General features: G+C 32.6%; 1 protein-coding gene across 44 annotated transcripts in view; it reads right to left on the reverse strand.

The window, feature by feature from the left end:
• The window catches only part of LOC127732661 (acanthoscurrin-2-like), a 72,073-nt gene that overhangs the window by 18,620 nt on the left and 33,876 nt on the right, over nucleotides 1-19,577 (reverse strand). For 9 of the 44 annotated variants that reach the window (XM_052241807.1, XM_052241796.1, XM_052241779.1 and 6 more), the window contains exon 3: nucleotides 3,080-3,127. The exons of 2 other annotated variants lie outside the window; for them this stretch is intronic. In XM_052241807.1, the coding sequence (XP_052097767.1) occupies nucleotides 3,080-3,127 (48 nt within the window). Of the gene's footprint in view, nucleotides 1-3,055; nucleotides 3,418-3,998; nucleotides 4,112-19,577 lie in introns of those variants that run through there. 33 more of the 44 variants (XM_052241818.1, XM_052241823.1, XM_052241816.1 and 30 more) reach the window with 12 other exon arrangements.

Genomic DNA, 19,577 nt, shown 5'->3' on the forward strand with positions numbered 1-19,577 from the left:
CGTATAGTCGGCTTTACAAGGCCTTGACATGAAAAATGTGAAACAATTCAAACGAAAAAACTAACGGCTTATTATATTTTACAAAACAATTTACAAAAAATCAAAAAAAGACAAAAGACATAAAGCAACAAAATAAGAGTATTTGCAGCTACTGAAAGCTTGTTCAAAGCCAATTACTACTAACAAATAGATCATGTTCTCCCAGACTAAAGTAATAATCAGTACACAACCAACGGGTTTAGTTAAGTTTGAGAAACGCCATGACCTTATATACATATACAATTAAGGTTCTCGAAAATTGGTGGTCCGAAGATTTAGACCATCGAAATTTTGCAAGGACCGGCACAGATATGGTATTTTGCAATACATGTAGAAATAATAGTAAGGATCACCAGGGAAAAAAAGATTTTGATAACTCTGCGATATCTTTTATATACAAAAAATTTAATCCAGTTTGGTTACATGTTCCATAGACAAGATGTCCTTTTCGATCATATACCAGACAAATCATTGACAAATTATTGTACAGTTTAAGATTATTCCTGAAAATCAAATAGCCGGGGCTTTAAGCTGGATTTTTTTAGCTTAATTAAGTTAGGAAAGCATAAAGGAAAAATGTCACGAACACAGCGATTTCTTCCAACCAATTTTCTTTGATTTTACACTTATTATATAATTATATCAATGCCAAAACAGAAAAGACTATTGCAGTCATGTATACCTAATGGACTGACGTAACTATTTTTTTTAATAAATCATCGCGAACTTCATTAATGTCATTCAACATAAAAAAAATCTGCTGTATTCGACGGCAAATTGAATTTGTGTTTTATTGCTTCTTCTACAGAATATATATCCAGAAGAGGTCCAGATTCATTTTTTGGACTCTTCACAGAAGACATTCTGGAGATATACAGAAGAGACAATTAAAACACGCCCAGCAGATACAATATGATTTGTGTCCCTGATTTTCATTCAAATCAATTGTTTTCAATATCGTGTACAGTAGATTTTTGTCTGTAGTCCGATTGCCATTGATACACAATAAATTTTGCCCTCGTATTCAGCAGATCTGTGTTACCTTTTGCATGTGTAGTTCCGATATCCAGTTTGTTCTAATGTATACAAAAATTCTTTTTTTCGTCTGTAAAATATAGTCCTTCCATTTGTTTAATATGAATTGATAGTTCCCAGGACAATCCGTTGAGCGGTGTGCTTGGAAGCTTAGTTGTTGGAAATTGGTAGGTTTCGTGAAATTGTATCATGCTTAAGAATTTTGTGTATGAATGGAAAGAGCTTTATATTATGTGTGAATCATACTTTTTCACTCAAATTTGTATATCAATATATAGCAAAGGGTTACAGCTTATACTAATGCATTTGTTTGTTTCGATAAATAATGAAAGTGAGCCTATATGCATTGGTTATTTAAGTAAGATAGCTTTAAAGTTATTTGTTTTCCGTTTCAAAATAATTGTTGGTCAGTGTGGTTACCGTAATAAACAAACTATTGACTTTATACCGCATTGATTGAATAATTACTTTTCTACTGTTCTCAACTAAACAGTTATTCTACAGCAAAAGTTTTTGAAGGCAATTTTCTATGATAGCAGATAAAACCATTTGAGAATACTTGCAGAAACTGCGGGCATTCTTTGATACGGTAACATTAATTTGTATTGTGTTACTCGTACCTGTGTTTTCGTAGTCTATTATACCTTATATAATTCTCATTCTATATCTGTTATGCAGTAGACCAATATAACATCTTTAGACAAAGTGGTCTGACTTAACTAAGATAATACTTCTCATTCTGTATTACAGCAAACTAATGCAACTCATTTAAACAAGGTACGTTTTTCCCCGCATAGCACTCTTAATTTTGATATTCCCTACAGCAAACCAATATAACTCATTTCGATAATGTGTTGTTCGGTCACTCGTTGAATATTTTTCTATATTTGAATTCATCGATTAGTTATTCTATAATTATAAAATCTATAACTACAAAAAGTGGCAGAAGATAACAAAGGGTCAATCAAAATTCATATTTGGAAATGAAACCGACAAAACCATGACAAAACACGAAAAATGACTAAAATACAAACAGCAGTCTACAAAACTCTACAACGAATCTGATGGCTGAGAAAAAACCGGGGATGATCTTCGGCGGGTAAGGGTAATTGGATCCTGCTACGCTAGTGGTATCCGTCGTGTTAAACAAAGTAAGTACACATTATGCAATAATGCTAATTCGGTGATGTCACAATCGAGTATGCTGCATGTATATTTCCATGATTTCATAAAATACAATATATGTACTTTGTCGGAAAAATTTAACTAAACCATGACGAAACACGAAAAATGACAAATAGACAAACACCAGTCTACAAAACTCAACAGAGAAAACTTATGACTGAGCAACACGAACCTTACAAAAACTGGGGATGACCTTAGGTTGGTAAGGGTAAGCAGATCCCCTTTAGGTAAAAATTATTATTCGGTAACAAATGTAACTTGAAAATTTGACTGCAGTTCATTTTTGTTTGAAAAAGACAAGAAAACTGATTAAGTACAGGGATGATTTATTTATTTTCATTGGCACTTTGGATTGGTTCTGATTACTGGGTTCCTCAATATTGAGCTGAAATAGAAAATAATATGCGTAAAGATATATACGTAGTAAAAGCAGGTGCAAGTTAAATTGGTATTTTTTTTCAATATTCATTTATATTTTACAATCCAAATGACCTGATTAAACTCCAACAATATGCTTTAAATGCCATTTTTTAAAATTTTATTTCTATTTTTTATAGGCCCGTATAAATAAAATAATTATGGAATGTCTCTAATAAATTAATGGAAATCAATGTCGTCTTGTTTTGTTTAAGGAAATTGAGCTTAGCCAACAAAATATTCATGATACTATATTATTGATATTAGTGTTCATGTAACACATACTAACCATATTTTCCTTTACCACCGAATCCTCTACCAAATCCACCACCAATACCCTGTCCTTTTCCAAATCCGATTTGTCCAATTCCTTATCCACCTCCAATACCGTGTCCTAGTCCACCTCCAATACCGAATCCTTGTCCACCTCCAATACCGTATCCCTGTCCACCTCCGATACCGTATCCTTGTCCACCGAATCCTTGTCCACCTCCGATACCGTATCCTTTTCCAAATCCGATGTTTCCACTTCCATATCCACCATATCCTAAGTCAAGCCCGTGTCCCCCATATCCGAAATCTAGTCCGGATCCACTATGTCCATAACCACCATAGTTCTTTCCGTATCCACCGATTTGAATACCGGACCCATATCCGCCGCCATATCCACCTCCATATCCCATTCCGAAAGCCATTGAGGCACAGAGAGCAAGAGCGACGAATCTAAGCATGGTGGTTGTTCTGAAAATATACATAAAAGAATTTTACTATGTGTTCTTCTGTGTTCCTTTTATTGTTCCAATGATCGAAATTAAATTGAAGAAGGGGAAAGGGGGAGATGTCTTTGGTTATATCTAAATGATATTTTTTTTTGTTGCTGTTTATTTATTTTTATTATTGTGTACTCTATTTTATTTCATATTAAGTTGTTTATTTAATTTTCCTGAACAGAAATCGGTATTAATGACAGGCCATTAGTGTAGGAAATTTTTTATTTATTATTTTTGGCTGAAGTCGTGCACAATTTTACAATATCAGAATTATGGTTTTATCGTTAAAAACGAGTATTCAACTTTTTTAAGAGCAACATGCTAATTATAAGAAATTATTTTACAATCACATATAGAACAATTTCATTTTTGAAGTTCGACTTTCTAGTAAAGTTGGAATGAGAACCAGGATAAATTAATGTTTTATTCGTTATATTTATAATAACATGATCATTTGTATGGACAACTTTAAAATACAAGTAACATAAAAAGTTCAAGAAAAAAAATCTTGTACGGTTTCAAACGACAACCTTAATATTACAAAGTACTTACTTTGGTGGAGTGTTGAGATGTTCTGTCCAATGAAGGTTTTCGCCTGGGTTATAGACTGTAACCCATGATTGTCTACACCCATTGATGCATGTAGCCATATTTCATGTAGCTATCAAGGTGGACAACAAGGGTTGTCAATTATGCAATACTGACACATGCATACATATGTAACTGACGTAACAAGCGAAGGATGGATACAGGATCTCTGTTTTTGTCATTTTAGTATTTTTAATTTCATATATACTAGACGACAAAAGAAACTATACACAAGTTTGAACTCTTATTTTACATCAAATATGATAAAATGGAAAAAATGTTAAATTATCTAATGAAAACATTATTGTACTAAGCAATGGCATATGACTCTCATAAAATCTAACCAAATAAAAAAGTGAGAAAATATCGTGTTAATGAACACAGGGGTCATATTTATTTTTCGGGAAAACGAAGGCACGAATCCGCACTAAATTTGAAAAATGAGAATTTAGTTTTCAGATATCTACGAAGGGACTCAAAATTCTAATCTATTACAAGGTTAACGGTTGGGAATTATTTGTTCTCGCTTCGAAACAGGAGAAAAGCTCGGCGAGTCGCGCTTGTCTTCCCGTTTCTAAATTTCATACAAATAAATTTTGTATTTTCCTCAACTGTACATACATGTATATTGTTTGTATATATATAAAAGGGATTACTGGTAATTCAAAAGTTGATGCAATGTTTATTTACAAACACGGAAAATGTGATAGGATGAATAAGATTTTATTATGGTTGTGATATTCTGTTAAAACATACTCTTCGAAATAACGCAAACCTTTCTGTTAAAACGCAAACCTTTGCGAAATAACGCAAACCAATGTGTTATAACGCAAACCTTTGCGAAATAACGCAAACCATTGCGTTATAATGCAAACATTTGCGAAATAACGCAAACATTTTGATTTCAATTAATCATTAAAGTTTTGTATATGTTATGATCAAAAACTATATTGGATTTACATTTTACATTTATGATATGATTTGAAAGCAGTGTTTTTGTAAATGTCGGCATTTGCATGTCCATCTGTCATTAAATTTCGGTTGTGATTTAGTTAAAAGAAGGACCATGAACACAAGGCCAAACAATTATAATAAATATGCATAGTCGGGTTGTTGTCTTTTTGACACATTCCCCATTTCCATTCTCAATTTTATAGGAATAAATGAATACTTGTAGTGCAATTATACACAAATTAAGAATGGTTTTGTATTAGAAAATTATATAAATTTAACAAGAAAATAAATATGGTATACATGGTATAGGTAATTTTAATTGAAAGGCCAAGATTTTTAAATTTTTAATTAACGGAAAGTAGTAAAGAAGCAAAAATAATGTCATACAATTGAGAAACTATAAAGTCAAATAGACAAAATGATCTTTCTGCTTACAAATGAATTATTCAGAAAAAACATTTTTTTTTAATTTTGATGTAAGAAATCGTTTGTTGAAATCCCAGAATATGATAAAGATTCTTTGATAAAAAGTCATGGAATTTTAATTTCAATCTAGTGAGGTAGCTATTTAAGATGCTTTAGTAGCAATTTGAATGAAGAGAACATAATTATAATAATAAAACATCTTCATATCTTATAAATTCATTGCAAAAGGGTAGCTTGCTTGGATCCAACCAATCTTACACAATGCTCAAACGTGCGCTTAAAAATTGTGTGGCGTTAATACGCTTCCGTAAAAACATGTACATGAACCACATCTATTGATCATGCATTATCGTCAGTTTTCGAAGATTCCCAATGATAAATACCAAATTAAATTGTGAATTTACGGTCATTTTTAATAGTTTAGTAGACTATACGCCAGACGATGATTTGATAATAACGTAGGTTAAATACTGTTCTAGACTCAAGCTTGGTATAATGATTAAATTGCTGATATTGTCTTTTTATGGTTTTTCTGCTTATTTTTTCTTTGTTTTTGTTGGTAAAACTTGGATTTTCTCATTGTTAAATGACAGTGACCCATAGTTGCTTATATCCACGTCATTTGAACTCTGGTGGATAGTTGTCTAATGAATTGGCAAGCATACCACATCTCCTTGTTTTTATATTAATCAGCATAACATTGCACGTAGAAAAACAAAAGGTTTTGGGCGTACGAAGATGATTGAAACTCTTTTCAGACAGCATTTTTTAATCATCATATATTTTAATTCATTTATAATTTTCAGTATTCCAATATGTTAAAACTTATCCTGTTGAGTGTATGTAACGCAATGGCCTGTGCTTTCTATGACAAAGGTTATAATGGACACGGACCAGGATTTGGGGGTCACGGAGGTTACAGTAATCATTTATGATGGATATGACGAATATGGCAAAGGATATGGATATGACGGATATAGCAAAAGATATGGATACGGAGGAGTGATAAATGATGGATACGGAAAAGGATATGGTGGTCACGGCGGATATGGTGAACATACGAAAAACAATATGGCGGCTACTGTGGATACGGATATGGAGGCTATGGTGGCCATGGCGGATACGGAAAAGGATATAGAGAATATGGACACGGTGGATACGATGGGGGATATGGATATGGAAACAGCATCGGATATGGAAATGAATTTGTGTCAGGAAAAGGGAAAATAGGTAACATAAACTGTTTAATTTTTAATTGAAAATGTCATATAATCATGTTTATATATATCCATGATTAATACTCTTATTTTTTATATCCCTTTGTTGGAAGGCACTTTTATTATAAAAGCATTATCATGATACAAATATTTACTTTGTCCGCTGTGTATACAATTGACTTGTGTATTTTTTTAATTTCCTTTTTTGTACTAACACTGTTAACATGTCCTATAAACATTACACATTCAAGTTGAGTTTTTTTAAGATTCAAATATCTTTATGGTAAATTTATTTTGAGCCGTTTTAGTTGGGAAATGTTGTGCTTTTGTTATTTGGGCACATTTTTATTCTTTACATTGCAGGTGGTGGTTACTGAGGCCTGAGATTTCAATCCAGAGTTGTTTTCTGACAGAAAAAAACAACAACAATAAGACTCTAGAATACTCATTTAACAATAAACGAATCTACAAAGATTTTGGTCTATAATAGTTTAAACATACAATATAAAACCCGCTGCATTTTTATGCACTTGTCCTAAGTCAGGAGCCTGTTGTTCAGTGGTTGTCGTTTGTTGGTGTGGTTCATAAGTGTTTCTCGTTTCTTCTTTTTTTATATAGATTAGACCGTTGGTTTTCCTGTTTGAAATGTTTTACACTAATCTTTTTGTGGTCCTTTATAGCCTGCTGTTCGGTGTGAGCCAAGACTCCGTGTTGAAGGCCGTACTTTGACCTATAATTGTTTACTTTTTACACATTGTGGATGGATAGTTGTCTCAATGGCACTCATACCACATCTTCTTATTTAAATATGCACAAATATGCACGAACAAGTCATAACAAGTGAATTATTAGGCCACGAAACAAGATGTTAGCTTATTAATCCGTTTCCTAATAGTCTATAATAATAGGTCCTTATCATTGAAACGTTTGAAGCAGAATACTTGGCATTTCGGCAGCATTGAAGATTTGGTAGTCGAAAATTTTCATCCTGACATACTGAACATGTATTGAAATAAAAAAGCGTTTCCTGTGGGCAATACAAAAACAAAACAAACAGTAATATTTCCAACATGATACACTTTTTTATGGTAAAGTGACGTTTACCTGGACCGAATCTTCCGATTTTCCCAATTTTGTGGCAGTCTTCGTTTTGTATACCCCTCAGTCACAAGGCTATGCTATAAATTGTTACTTGTGTTTGTTATTGTAATGGTTCAAGATTAACAACCTGAATTTTATACAAATGTTTAAAATATGATATTGATATTTACACTTCCGCCATAAACAATCCTTTGCGTTATCTTTGAATGTTAAGGGTCGCAATAAATATCAGCTTATAATCCAAAATCATATTAGATTAAGCAAATGGATAAGTTAGGTATATGTCAATTAGACAGCAACCCAACGACACAAATAACATAAATACTTCTTGAGATCAGCACATGATCTTCAGCAACAAATACACCTCCTCTTTGGTCTCTTGTAAAATGCTCGCCTTGAGTGAATTCAATCCCAGGTCTGTTCAAACCAAAGACTTAAAAATTTGAATATTGCTGCTTCTACACATTTAGGATTAAGAGCAACAAAGCCCGCCCGCTCTGTAGGATTTTGTTTCATAAAAAAAAAATACACATATAGCATATACTATTTGAAGGTACCCTATGGTAGAAATAAATTGAGACAATAATTTTCATTTCGTTGTTTGACCTTTGACCCGAAGCATCGATCTGATTTCTTGGAATACAATTTTTTTCTGTTGATATTCCAATTTCCAATAAACCAGACTTTGTAGCTTATTAATATAACTGCAACAGCACCAGTCATATACAAAATGTTCTTAAAGGGTACAACAACTAATTTATTCTGATAACTAATGCTTCTTGTACATAACAATATTGTTTCGCAGATGAAAACAAGGAAAAATTTAAAGAATACCACTTTTTACAAAACATGGAATAATGACATTTGCAGATATTATGATTTTTCTTATTTCCATGAACTTTTTGACCAAATGATTGAAACAAATGGTTGTTTTTGATTTTAGAAGTGTTTAAAGTGTTTTATAATGTTACCATTGGGGGAGGAGGCGGGGTGTGTGTTTGTCAAAAAGGGGAGAGGCAACCACTTCCTTAGAACTCCTGTGGAACCAGCTACATTAACCTAAAAATTGTAGATCCGAACCGGCTATATATAAATATAAACATTACGACTCATTACTTGAAGCAAAATGACTTATTACTTGAAGCAAAATTAAGTATCAAGCTATTTTGTTGTTTGTTTCAATGATCAAACAGAAATGGTGGACGAATGGATGGATAGCTGTTTAACTGGCAGCGGCAAATAAAATGTCTATTCAGGACGAGAACATGAGTATATGATATGAAATATAAACACTTCTTTATAACCTTGCAATGCAAGTAAAGTAGATTTATCATGTTGACATTTATACAAATAGAAAAAGGTGGGGACAAATTCACCAAAATATATTTCATGTCAGGGTCATCTTCAAACCGTTTTCCAATCTTTTCTAAAATTCACAGTATCACATCTTCTTGTGTCGTTCTTTGAAGTTCATTATGGGGTATTTCTTAACATTTTACCAAATTATGGATCAAAACTGCAGCTTACGTATATAGATTTTGACAAAATATAAGTATTTACCACAAAAAATGAGCATGGTTACCGTATTCTTTACAAAACCAAATTATTTTGGGAGTGTTATGTCTTTCAAATACAAATTATTAATGTATATATTTCGATGAAAAAAATACATTTAAAAGTTGGGATGTTGCATCTATGACAACAATGAATATCTCAAAATAACTTTTTGAATAAATGGATATATGCGCAAAATTATTATTTAAACTATAATAGGTATTATTAGGACTCTGAAATATTCAAATTCAAGTAGGTTTTTAAAACTTTAAGATTTTAACCCTGCAAGTAAAAATAATTCAGTAAATAATCTTAATATTACAATATCAGAATAAAACTGTCCGAGGTGGGATGAAAATGCTAAATCATCGGCTTTCACACAAGCAAAGAAAACCGGCGGAAAAACATTTATTCGTCAGTTCAATTATCTTCATATTTTAAAAAATTAAAACAAACACAAACCATATAAAAATCCATAATGCTATAGTTAGGTTAACAGTCAGAAGAATGAATCAGCAATTGTTGTTTTCTGAATATCCAGTGGGAAGACTTTCATGCATATTCGATTAGCATATTATTCACTAGTTCAATAGTTGATCGCAATTCAACCTTTAAAAACGAGATTGTTGGATATGGATTAGGATTTGAGTCTTGTAATATATCGCACATTGACCCCTCAAAGAGTTTCATCTTAAGTGCCGACAGGTTAGCACTCTCATAACGGGACATCGAATTTAAAGATGACATATTAATTGTCGAAATCCGGATATGGTGTACTAATTTTTGCACCTTTTGTTTGCGGTATACCATCTTTTCCGCAAGTTTATTGTTTTCTGTTTGATATTAGATATTAATTTTTAAAGATCCATTTTGTTACATCTTGTGATCCGTTTATTTGGCAATCGCCAATGGCAGTCAGCAGGGTTTAAGAACATCAGTTGTTCGACCTGTTAGTCAAATGCGTTTTGTTAAAATATACTTTTTAACTTTTTTGGTCTTTTGGAAAATGTTGTTTGTGCTGTATTTAGACCCCTCTACCAAGAAATTTGTTTTGCATGCACACGTATAAAAATTGCGGTTTTTATCCAACGCAATCATAGGTTTGAACGTCGTTTTCAATTTAGACATGTTTATATTTTTTCGTTTGGGCTTGTATTATATTTTCCTTCGAGTTTATATGATCCGTTCATCCTATTTCGACTCTTTAAAATTCAAGAGTCTATCCTAAATTGATGTAAATTTTATGGCCTTCCAAATACTGTTTCGATCCCTAACATCACTGAAGAGACATTAATTGTCGAAATCCGGATATGGTGTACTAACTTTTGCACCTTTTGTTTGCGGTATACCATCTTATCCGCAAGTTTATTGTTTTCTGTTTGGTATTAGATATTAATTTTTAAAGATCCATTTTGTTACATCTTGTGATCCGTTTATTTGGCAATCGCCAATGGCAGTCAGCAGGGTTTAAGAACATCAGTTGTTCGACCTGTTAGTCAAATGCGTTTTGTTAAAATATACTTTTTAACTTTTTTGGTCTTTTGGAAAATGTTGTTTGTGCTGTATTTAGACCCCTCTACCAAGAAATTTGTTTTGCATGCACACGTATAAAAATTGCGGTTTTTATCCAACGCAATCATAGGTTTGAACGTCGTTTTCAATTTAGACATGTATATATATATATATATATACATCACATCAAGGATTGGGATGGTCTTACTTTTAGTCCTAAGTTCTAGGAAAGCTGGAAGGTTTTTCTAAAATTATTTGATGCCAAGTGGCACTGACATTTTTGTGTTATCTAAAAAAAACCAAAGTGCTCAACATTTGAATTCAATTATCACTTAAGTATTGTTGTATTTCTTTTTTTCTATTTAGATTGCATAGAGTACCATCAGGGCTTAAAACTTTCTAATACTGAATATTAGTTTCGGGATCAGGGAAATAGCGGAAAGTCTGGGGCAAAATTTCCTTAAAATCTAAAAATGTCTAATTGTAATAATAATTCAATAATCTACACTACGTACTTTTCTGAAAATAGAACTGATTTCAAATGTTATTAGATTATCAAAAACTCTTGAATAATAGGCACCCCGATCCCCATTTAAAGGTAGTAGTGTGCCCAGGATGTTCAGATTTTTTTTAACTTAGGTATAAATTGAATTAAATAACAAAGAAAACAAAAAAAATATGTTTACGCTTTTAAAAAAGTGTTTTGCGTGAGTTGTAGACCTATCCCATATTTATGCAATATAACATGTTTTCTCATATCGAATTGTTTTTAAAACGTTGGCCTGTATTAACAATAACAATGTAATTTTATAAAATCAAGTAACTTAGATTTATACTTTGATTAAAGAAAAATTGGAATTAATATTTTTTTTTAATCATTACTGAACGTCTGCAACAAAAACTTTTTATTTTCCTATTTTTGTCAATATTAGACTTTGGTGGTCTCCATAAACTGATACAATTTGAATATTTGTAATGTTTCTTGTTTATTATATGGAATATCTATACTATTAAACGAGAAGGCCTCATTTTATGTGTCGCTTCTCGTCCTTCCACAATAAATTAATCAGCATGCCTTTGTGTCCTATAGGTACCATGCATAGTCGCATTTGTCATCCTCGCTTATGATTATTCAGTTTGGGTTATTTTGGGAGGAAAACGAAAAAAAAGGCGTCCGGATATTGTTTCCGTCATCGGACGGACTTTTAAGTCACAGAAAAGACTTCCGTTAAGGACTGTTATATTGTGACATAAAGATATAAAGAATTCTTATGACACTATTAATGCAATACTGGGTTATTGTGAAAACCTTGGCTATAATAAATACTAGTATGTTCCCATTACTTAAAGAAATATGGATCATTTAATGTCCCCACCCCTACATGCTAGTTTACCTCTTTCTCTACTTCTTTCAGATAAGGCTTAATAAACAACCTGTATCCAATCATATCTTATCTTATTTAAAAAGAATAATAAACAGTTCCATTTAAACAGATAAAAATAACAATTCCATTCAATTTTTATTCATTTCATCCAAAATTTACAACATAAGCACAAACTCAAGATTTTTCATACTAATCTCCATTCCATGCTTTAGTATATGCCATATTGTGGTTCAAAATTTCAGAGCTTGTTATAAAATCCATTATTCTGTCTTGAGATGATGAAAACAAAGATATTAGACACTTTAAACATTAGATATGCAAAATACTCAGCTGTTAAGTTGCCTTTGTTGCCTGTATTAATCTATGAAAAAGCTGAATTATGTCCCTTGGGAGTATTAATTTCCTACAAAAGTCCTTTCAAACAGTAGAAAATGAAAAATATATATGCCTGATATAATAAAAGATAGAAACTACAAAATGAAGCACTATTGAAATATTTGCTGCATGAATTGCCAAGAATATGACCAATTCTTTACACAGGAGAGTATAAATTCTATCTCAATTTAGCCTCAAGTGGGCCTCTTTTTTTCTTAGATGGACAATTTTAATACTGAAAATGCTTCTAGTATGACCAAATATTGCCTTACTCCATAAACAGTACAAACTTAACCTGACAACTTCCCATTTTAATAGATTATGTCTACAAAAATACCCAAGTGATACATTTAGGGAATTACACAGCAAAAAAGGCAAATATTTCAGTTAAAAATATTTGTCGCGACTTGAATTCTGGTGTTTCCAATTGAATTAATCATTCCGAAAGGTGAAAACAAATACAAAAGAACTATAGTTTGGTGCATTTTATACAATATAGTTAATATTGAAATCCTAGAATAAAGTTTTATATCAGTACCCATCAATTTGACTTATTATGATTACTCAGCACTTTTCTCAACACAGTATTGTTCTCAGTGAAAAAATTCTATTCTTTGTGATAAAAATCTAATGTAATAATCAAAAGCTTCAAAATAGTATACCTTAACTGAAGTCTGATTGATTTTGATTTCCCTTGCTGTCTTCAGTATAGGGAAAACGGTACTATTTATTCTGCCATAGGCGACAATACTAACGTTTTCTAAATTTACCACTTTTTATAATAAAAACCCGGATTAAACAGTTATGTGTGGTGTTATTACTTTATTATTCTGTTTTAAAAATTGAAGCCAAATAGTATCATGACCAACTTCCAACGGAGCTTGTTAATGTTATCCATGCTCACCGTCATTTTACACCAAATTTATGAAATTTTTGAAGTCTTTTCGAATAATTCTCTAGAAAATATTTCAATAGGTTTCAAAATTTATATTGTAAATATACACTGCAGTTATTCAAAGATAAATAAAAAAATATATTGTACCCTAACATCCAATCACAGCGCTCCTAAGTTGACTTCCTTCACCTGCCTTGGGTACACAAAAGGTCAACCTAATGCTGGGAAAATGTAATAGTATCGTTTTCCCTTTAACATTACACATACTTGGGGACATGACAATTATTTTCGCGTTTTTCTGTATACTATGATCATACATATACTATAAATAAAGTGTATATGCTATTTACTATCAATTCCAAGTTTACTATCCACGGCGGTCACTGATATATTATATAGAGAGTCTCTATATAATATATCAGTGATCGCCGTGGATAGTCTCTTAGTCTATATAATATATCAGTGACCGCAGTGGATAGTAAACTTGGAATTGATAGTAAATAGCAAATACACTTTACTGAAAGTATATGTATGTTCATTATATACAGAAAACAAAAAATAACGGACTTTGGATAAAAGGGGGAGGGCTAAAAAACAATTGTCCTGTCCCCAAGTACCGATGACTTTTGATACCTTTCCTGAAATTCTCCAGTCATAAATCTGTTACAAAAATTCATCCTACAACAGTTTACATACTTTCAATTACGCTCTAATGCCCGCGATTTCGCGAGTGTGTTCCAGTAAAGTTTGACACTAACAGCAACATGAAAATAAGAAGTCGAATATCGTGGTACAATATCGGTGTTCTTTATTGTTTATGATGCCGTGGACAAATCCCACGCTCTGCGATGTTCCTGTATACAAACATGCAAACTGGTAAGATTTTTTTCACGACGTCATCAACTTTCTAAAAAAAATTTGGTTCAAGAACAGTTCGATGTTGTTTGTTCGGCATGGCGGCGTTCGGTCGTATAGAATAAGATTTCAACAAATTTAAGGAGATTGAAGAATAAGTTTACAGCATGACACCACAAGATGCTCTTACAAAAAAAAACAACCGTTATGTTAAGAAAACGGGAAAACTATTGTTTTTTTTACTGGCAAAATAAAGGTTGTACTTTTTTTTTTTTCAAGAGAACTCCATTTTTACATTCTCCCTATGCTTTTCGTGGCTAGTCCCTGTGTTAGTCAGTCCATTTGGTCTGGTGGTAGCGCCAGGAGTGCAAACTTTATGCTGTTTCATAAATTAAAATTCAAAATTAGCAAGTTGAACGTACTTAAAAAATAGGCTTAATTTGAACTCGTAAACGCTTTCTTTTAAATTTAATAAATGTCTTTTATTTTTGCACAAGACTGTTGATTTGAACCTGTAGATCATAATGGTCTAAGAACTATTGCGCTCAAAGAAAAAATAAACACATATTTTATTAAGGGTGCAATAGTTGAAATTAACATTACGGCAGATGTAAGGTCGCTGGCGTTCTGATCCTACATTCTTCTGTCTTATGTGACTAGTTGAATTTTGTGCTTCGTTCCTAAGATTTCTAAAACACATGTGGTATAGAATTCTCAGTTCGTGCCAATCCCACGAGTCAAGCCATTTCCAACTGATTTTTACAATTCATTCTTATGGTGTGCTGTTACACAACTGGCTCGGGTTAGGGGAGGGTTGAGTGCTCATAAACATGTTTCACCCAACCATATTCTTTGTGTCTGTTTGTGAGAAAATATACTCGCAAGTCATTAACATTTGAGTATAACTGACGACCAATTTTAGTCGTAAGAATTTTTGTGAAAAGAGCTCCTGAAGCCTGTCATCATTTTTTTCGTTATAATTTTTTCACATTTTTACGTGATCGGGCCTTTCATAGATGACTATACTATATAGGACGTGGCAGGGTATTTATACACCCGTAACAATAAAAAAGACACAAACTAAAGATCTGAGAGTACTCGCCGCAGTTTATGACAGCTAGTTCAAAGCTAATAAAACTAATAAAACAGTCAGAGAAAAACATGACCCTGCGCCACGCCAAAACATAGGTATCGACAGACTGTATGCATGCATGCATGTATACCAAACTTAGTCCTTTATGCACGTTGTTTTTACATTTATTACGAATCTATAGCGTTTAATTGACAAATAATATTTCATTCAGCGATTGTTGATCGCAAGCTAATTGACTTTCGAGTTTTCACCGAAGTTTACCGGATAATGACATTGATTTAAGTAATCAACACAGAATCGTGGAGCACGTGAAAAATAAGAGAATCGATAGATCGATGTCAATTTATTTGTTTGTTTGTTTGCATTCTTCCGTCACGTTTTCCCCTCTCACTTGCACTGTTAGGTGGCCGAAATTCTAACGAGAGGTCTGGAAGTTAAGGTCACTATAAGGACAGATATCGGCGAATTAAAGGATGGGAAGACAAAAATTCGATAACAGCACATTTCTTAAGATTTTGATAAGATAAAAGATTTTCTTTTACAAGAAAGTCCACGTACACTTGTTTCATAGTAAACTTAGCCATTCAAGTATATAAAAGATATTCTTTTTTTTTAAATTGAAGTATCATATGACTTTAAGCAATTGACTATTAAGTCAAAAAGAAAGTTTTAAAGGTCATTACGTGTAATTCCGAGTTTTTGGGTTTTTTTTTTTGTGCAATGCATAGTCAACTGCATAAACACATGACCGAGGACTAATGCATCAAGAAAAAATTAAGATATTTACATTCCGTAAAATAGAAACCAACAGAGCACCACCAATATGTAGAAATGAAAAAGAATCTTATTTCCAAATCTAAAACTATGTTGTTGGAACGAGCTAAAAATATTTCTTGCATGGCCTTATTCTGCTACCGTAAATACAGGAAACTGATATCAAATTTCAATGTAAAAGAGAGTAAGTAAAAATTCGGGTCATAACATTTCTTTTATCTCAATTATATATATCTTTAGAGAATATGTTGAAAATATCCATCAATTCTTAATATAATAGTAAAAAAAAGTACAGCAGATAATGGCGATTTGGTTTATAATGGTGTGCAACAAACATATAATATTCCTAACGTACAAACTTCAATTGCTTTTTCTACTAACTGGATACACGGGTAGTAACATCGTCATATCGAGGAGCGTTTAGTACAGTGATTTTGTCATAGTTTGGTTAAGTTGGTCATGGTTTAGTTAGGTTACTTCCCAGAACGGTTGCCTCATTTCTTTTCAAATGAGCAAATAAAAAGCAACGAAGATGTTTTAATCTATATTGTTAGTCAAACGATCTACATTGAAATTGTTGTTTTTAAGAAATTAACGCAGATAACCAGAATATCGAAATTGCTATGGTTTGGATAAGCGATTGACATGGTTCAGTTAAGAAATTCGTCATGGTTTTGATCAAATTGGTCATGGTTTAGATCCAAATTAAAACATATTTGTTTCACCTTTATATTGATAGTTTGTTTGAAGACGCTTGTGAAAAAACGAGTTACACAATTTACCAATTGACTAAGAAGAAAAAATAGGTGTTTATAACCAAATTTAGTGGGCGTAATCGCAAACCGTACATTATATAGATATGAGAAGATGTGGTATGAGTGCCAATGAGACAACTCTCCATCCAAGTCAAAATTTATAAAAGTAAACCATTATAGGTCACAGTACGGTCTTCAACACGGAGCCTTGGCCCACACCGAACAGTAAGCTATAAAGGGCCCCAAAAAATTACTAGTGTAAAACCATTCAAACGGGAAAACCAACGGTCTAATCTATATAAAAAACGAGAAACGAGAAACACTTATGAACCATATCAACAAACGACAACTACTGAACATCAGATTCAGGACAGGTGCAAACAAATGCAGCGGGTTTAAACGTTTTAATGGTACCAAACCTTCACCCTTTTTCTGAAACAATAGTGTAACATCACAACATAGAAAGACACACTATAAAATATCAACTGAAATAGCTTAACTCAATCAAAGGACATGTTAACACCATTGAACATACACTGAACAAATAAATTTGTAAATAAATTACAAACAAATAAATTATACATTTTTACTTTTCGTGTGTTTCCTAAGATAGAATTCATAGCCACTGCTCTTTTTAACTGGCATTCGATCAAATAAATTACAAAAACAGACAGCGTTGCATCTGTTTCACATAAAATCTTTTCCCATATGTCCATGATGGATATTGTGAGCGTCGTCACGAGTCAAATGGTTAAAGACGCCTACCTAAAGTTGCAAAACGTAGCAGCTAGTCAAAAATAATTTTTGTTTTATATTTTTTCTAGCAAACTCTACATCTCATTTTATTTTGAACCTGATTATGTCTATGATGAATAAAAAGGAGATGTGGGGTTGTCTGCCCATGATACAGTAACCCAACAACAAAACTAACCAAACAATATCGAGAGGGAACCATACAGTCTTCAACCCTCCACGGGACAAAATGCTAACATGGACAACAGTTAAAATATGTTTTTTTTAATAAGTTATATATGAAATTACTATGAAAACTACTTACAAAGTTCCGAATTTAAATATGCAAGACTCTGAACTGATGGTACTCCGAACCGCGATGGTTTGCCGCCGAAGTGCGTATTTGATCACGCTGAAGTGCGATAGTGGCATTGTGACGCTATCTTGTTGATAGCTACGCCGAAGTGCGATGGTAATAACGCTGAAGTGCGACACAAACTACATTTTCAATGCTTTTCATATGAATGTAGAAGTCAATTTTTATATTATAGCAGTGCTTAAGGTTATAAGTTGATAAGGGGCTTGATAATATTGTTGAAGGCCATACGGTGACCCATAGTTGCTAAATAAAGGCAACAGTAGTATAACGCTGTTCAATAATCATAATTCGATTAAGCAAAAACAAATCCGGGTAACAAACTAAAACCGAGGGAAACACATCAACTATAAGAGGAAAACAACGGAACAACAGAAACACTGAACTACAACATACGCCACCATACATAGATACGGATTTTAGATAACAACTGCCATATTCCTGCTAACGTCTACGTCATTTGGTCTCGGATGGATAGTTGTCTCATTGGCAATCACAACGCATCTACTTACATGTATCATATACTACTATGTGCTTTCTCATGTCCTTTTGTATTCCAAAAAAAACTACTTTTAAAGAAAATTGCCTTTTAAATTGATATATTATCCTCGTGATTTCTTCATACATGCATGTTCTATAATGATAATATCTTAAATTTACTGTAGACGACTTATTTTCTCGAGCGATGTATTTTCGCGAGTAGAAGATCAACGTAATATATGTGAAGAGCTACTCGTATGGGAACAAAACAACAACATTAGAAAATGGCGACAATATTTCGCCTCTAAATAGGATAGAATTGGTTAAACGCGAGATAAAAAAAGGTATCGGCGAAAGAAAATTCTGTTTATTTTGATCGTTACTCTTCCATCATATACAACAGGAATCACATAACCGAACCATGTCGAACATGAACTAAACCATGACACCGTATTTTCAGTAATCTTAATTTGTGTGCAAATGTAGCTTTTTTTCGGAATAATCGACGGCAGTCCTATATCATAATGAAATATGTGATGTAACAGACAGTAAACAAATCACTTTTTTATGCATTAGAAACGAATACGCAACTTTTAAATTTTGACATACTCAAATATTAATCTGCGTTGTAGCTATAGTAGACCGACACGCTGGGTCGTATTTATAACGTGCTAGCTCACAAGGTAAGATGCCGCAGGAAGGCATGTCATCCTACCTGGACACATTATTCTGATTCCAAGCCGACCAGTCTTTTTTCTTACTCCTAAATATGATGTGTGCTTAGCGGAGAAGCAAAGAGATTCTGTGTCAAATTATCAACTACATGATACAAATTTTAATGGACTAACATATTAGCTATAGACAAAGATACTTACCAGCTTTGATTTATGTTCAGAAATTTCGTTAGCAAGAAATCAGAATGTTTATATTGTGTCATTGTTTGTCTTTTAAAAACACTTTAACACGATCATGTCCAACTTAACCAAACTATGACAAAACCACTGTACTAAACGCTCATCGATATGACGACGTTACTACCCGTGTGGATAAGTCACAAGA

This window comes from Mytilus californianus, unplaced genomic scaffold (genome assembly GCF_021869535.1).
Source record: "Mytilus californianus isolate M0D057914Y unplaced genomic scaffold, xbMytCali1.0.p SCAF_26, whole genome shotgun sequence".
Lineage (NCBI taxonomy): Eukaryota > Metazoa > Mollusca > Bivalvia > Mytilida > Mytilidae > Mytilus > Mytilus californianus.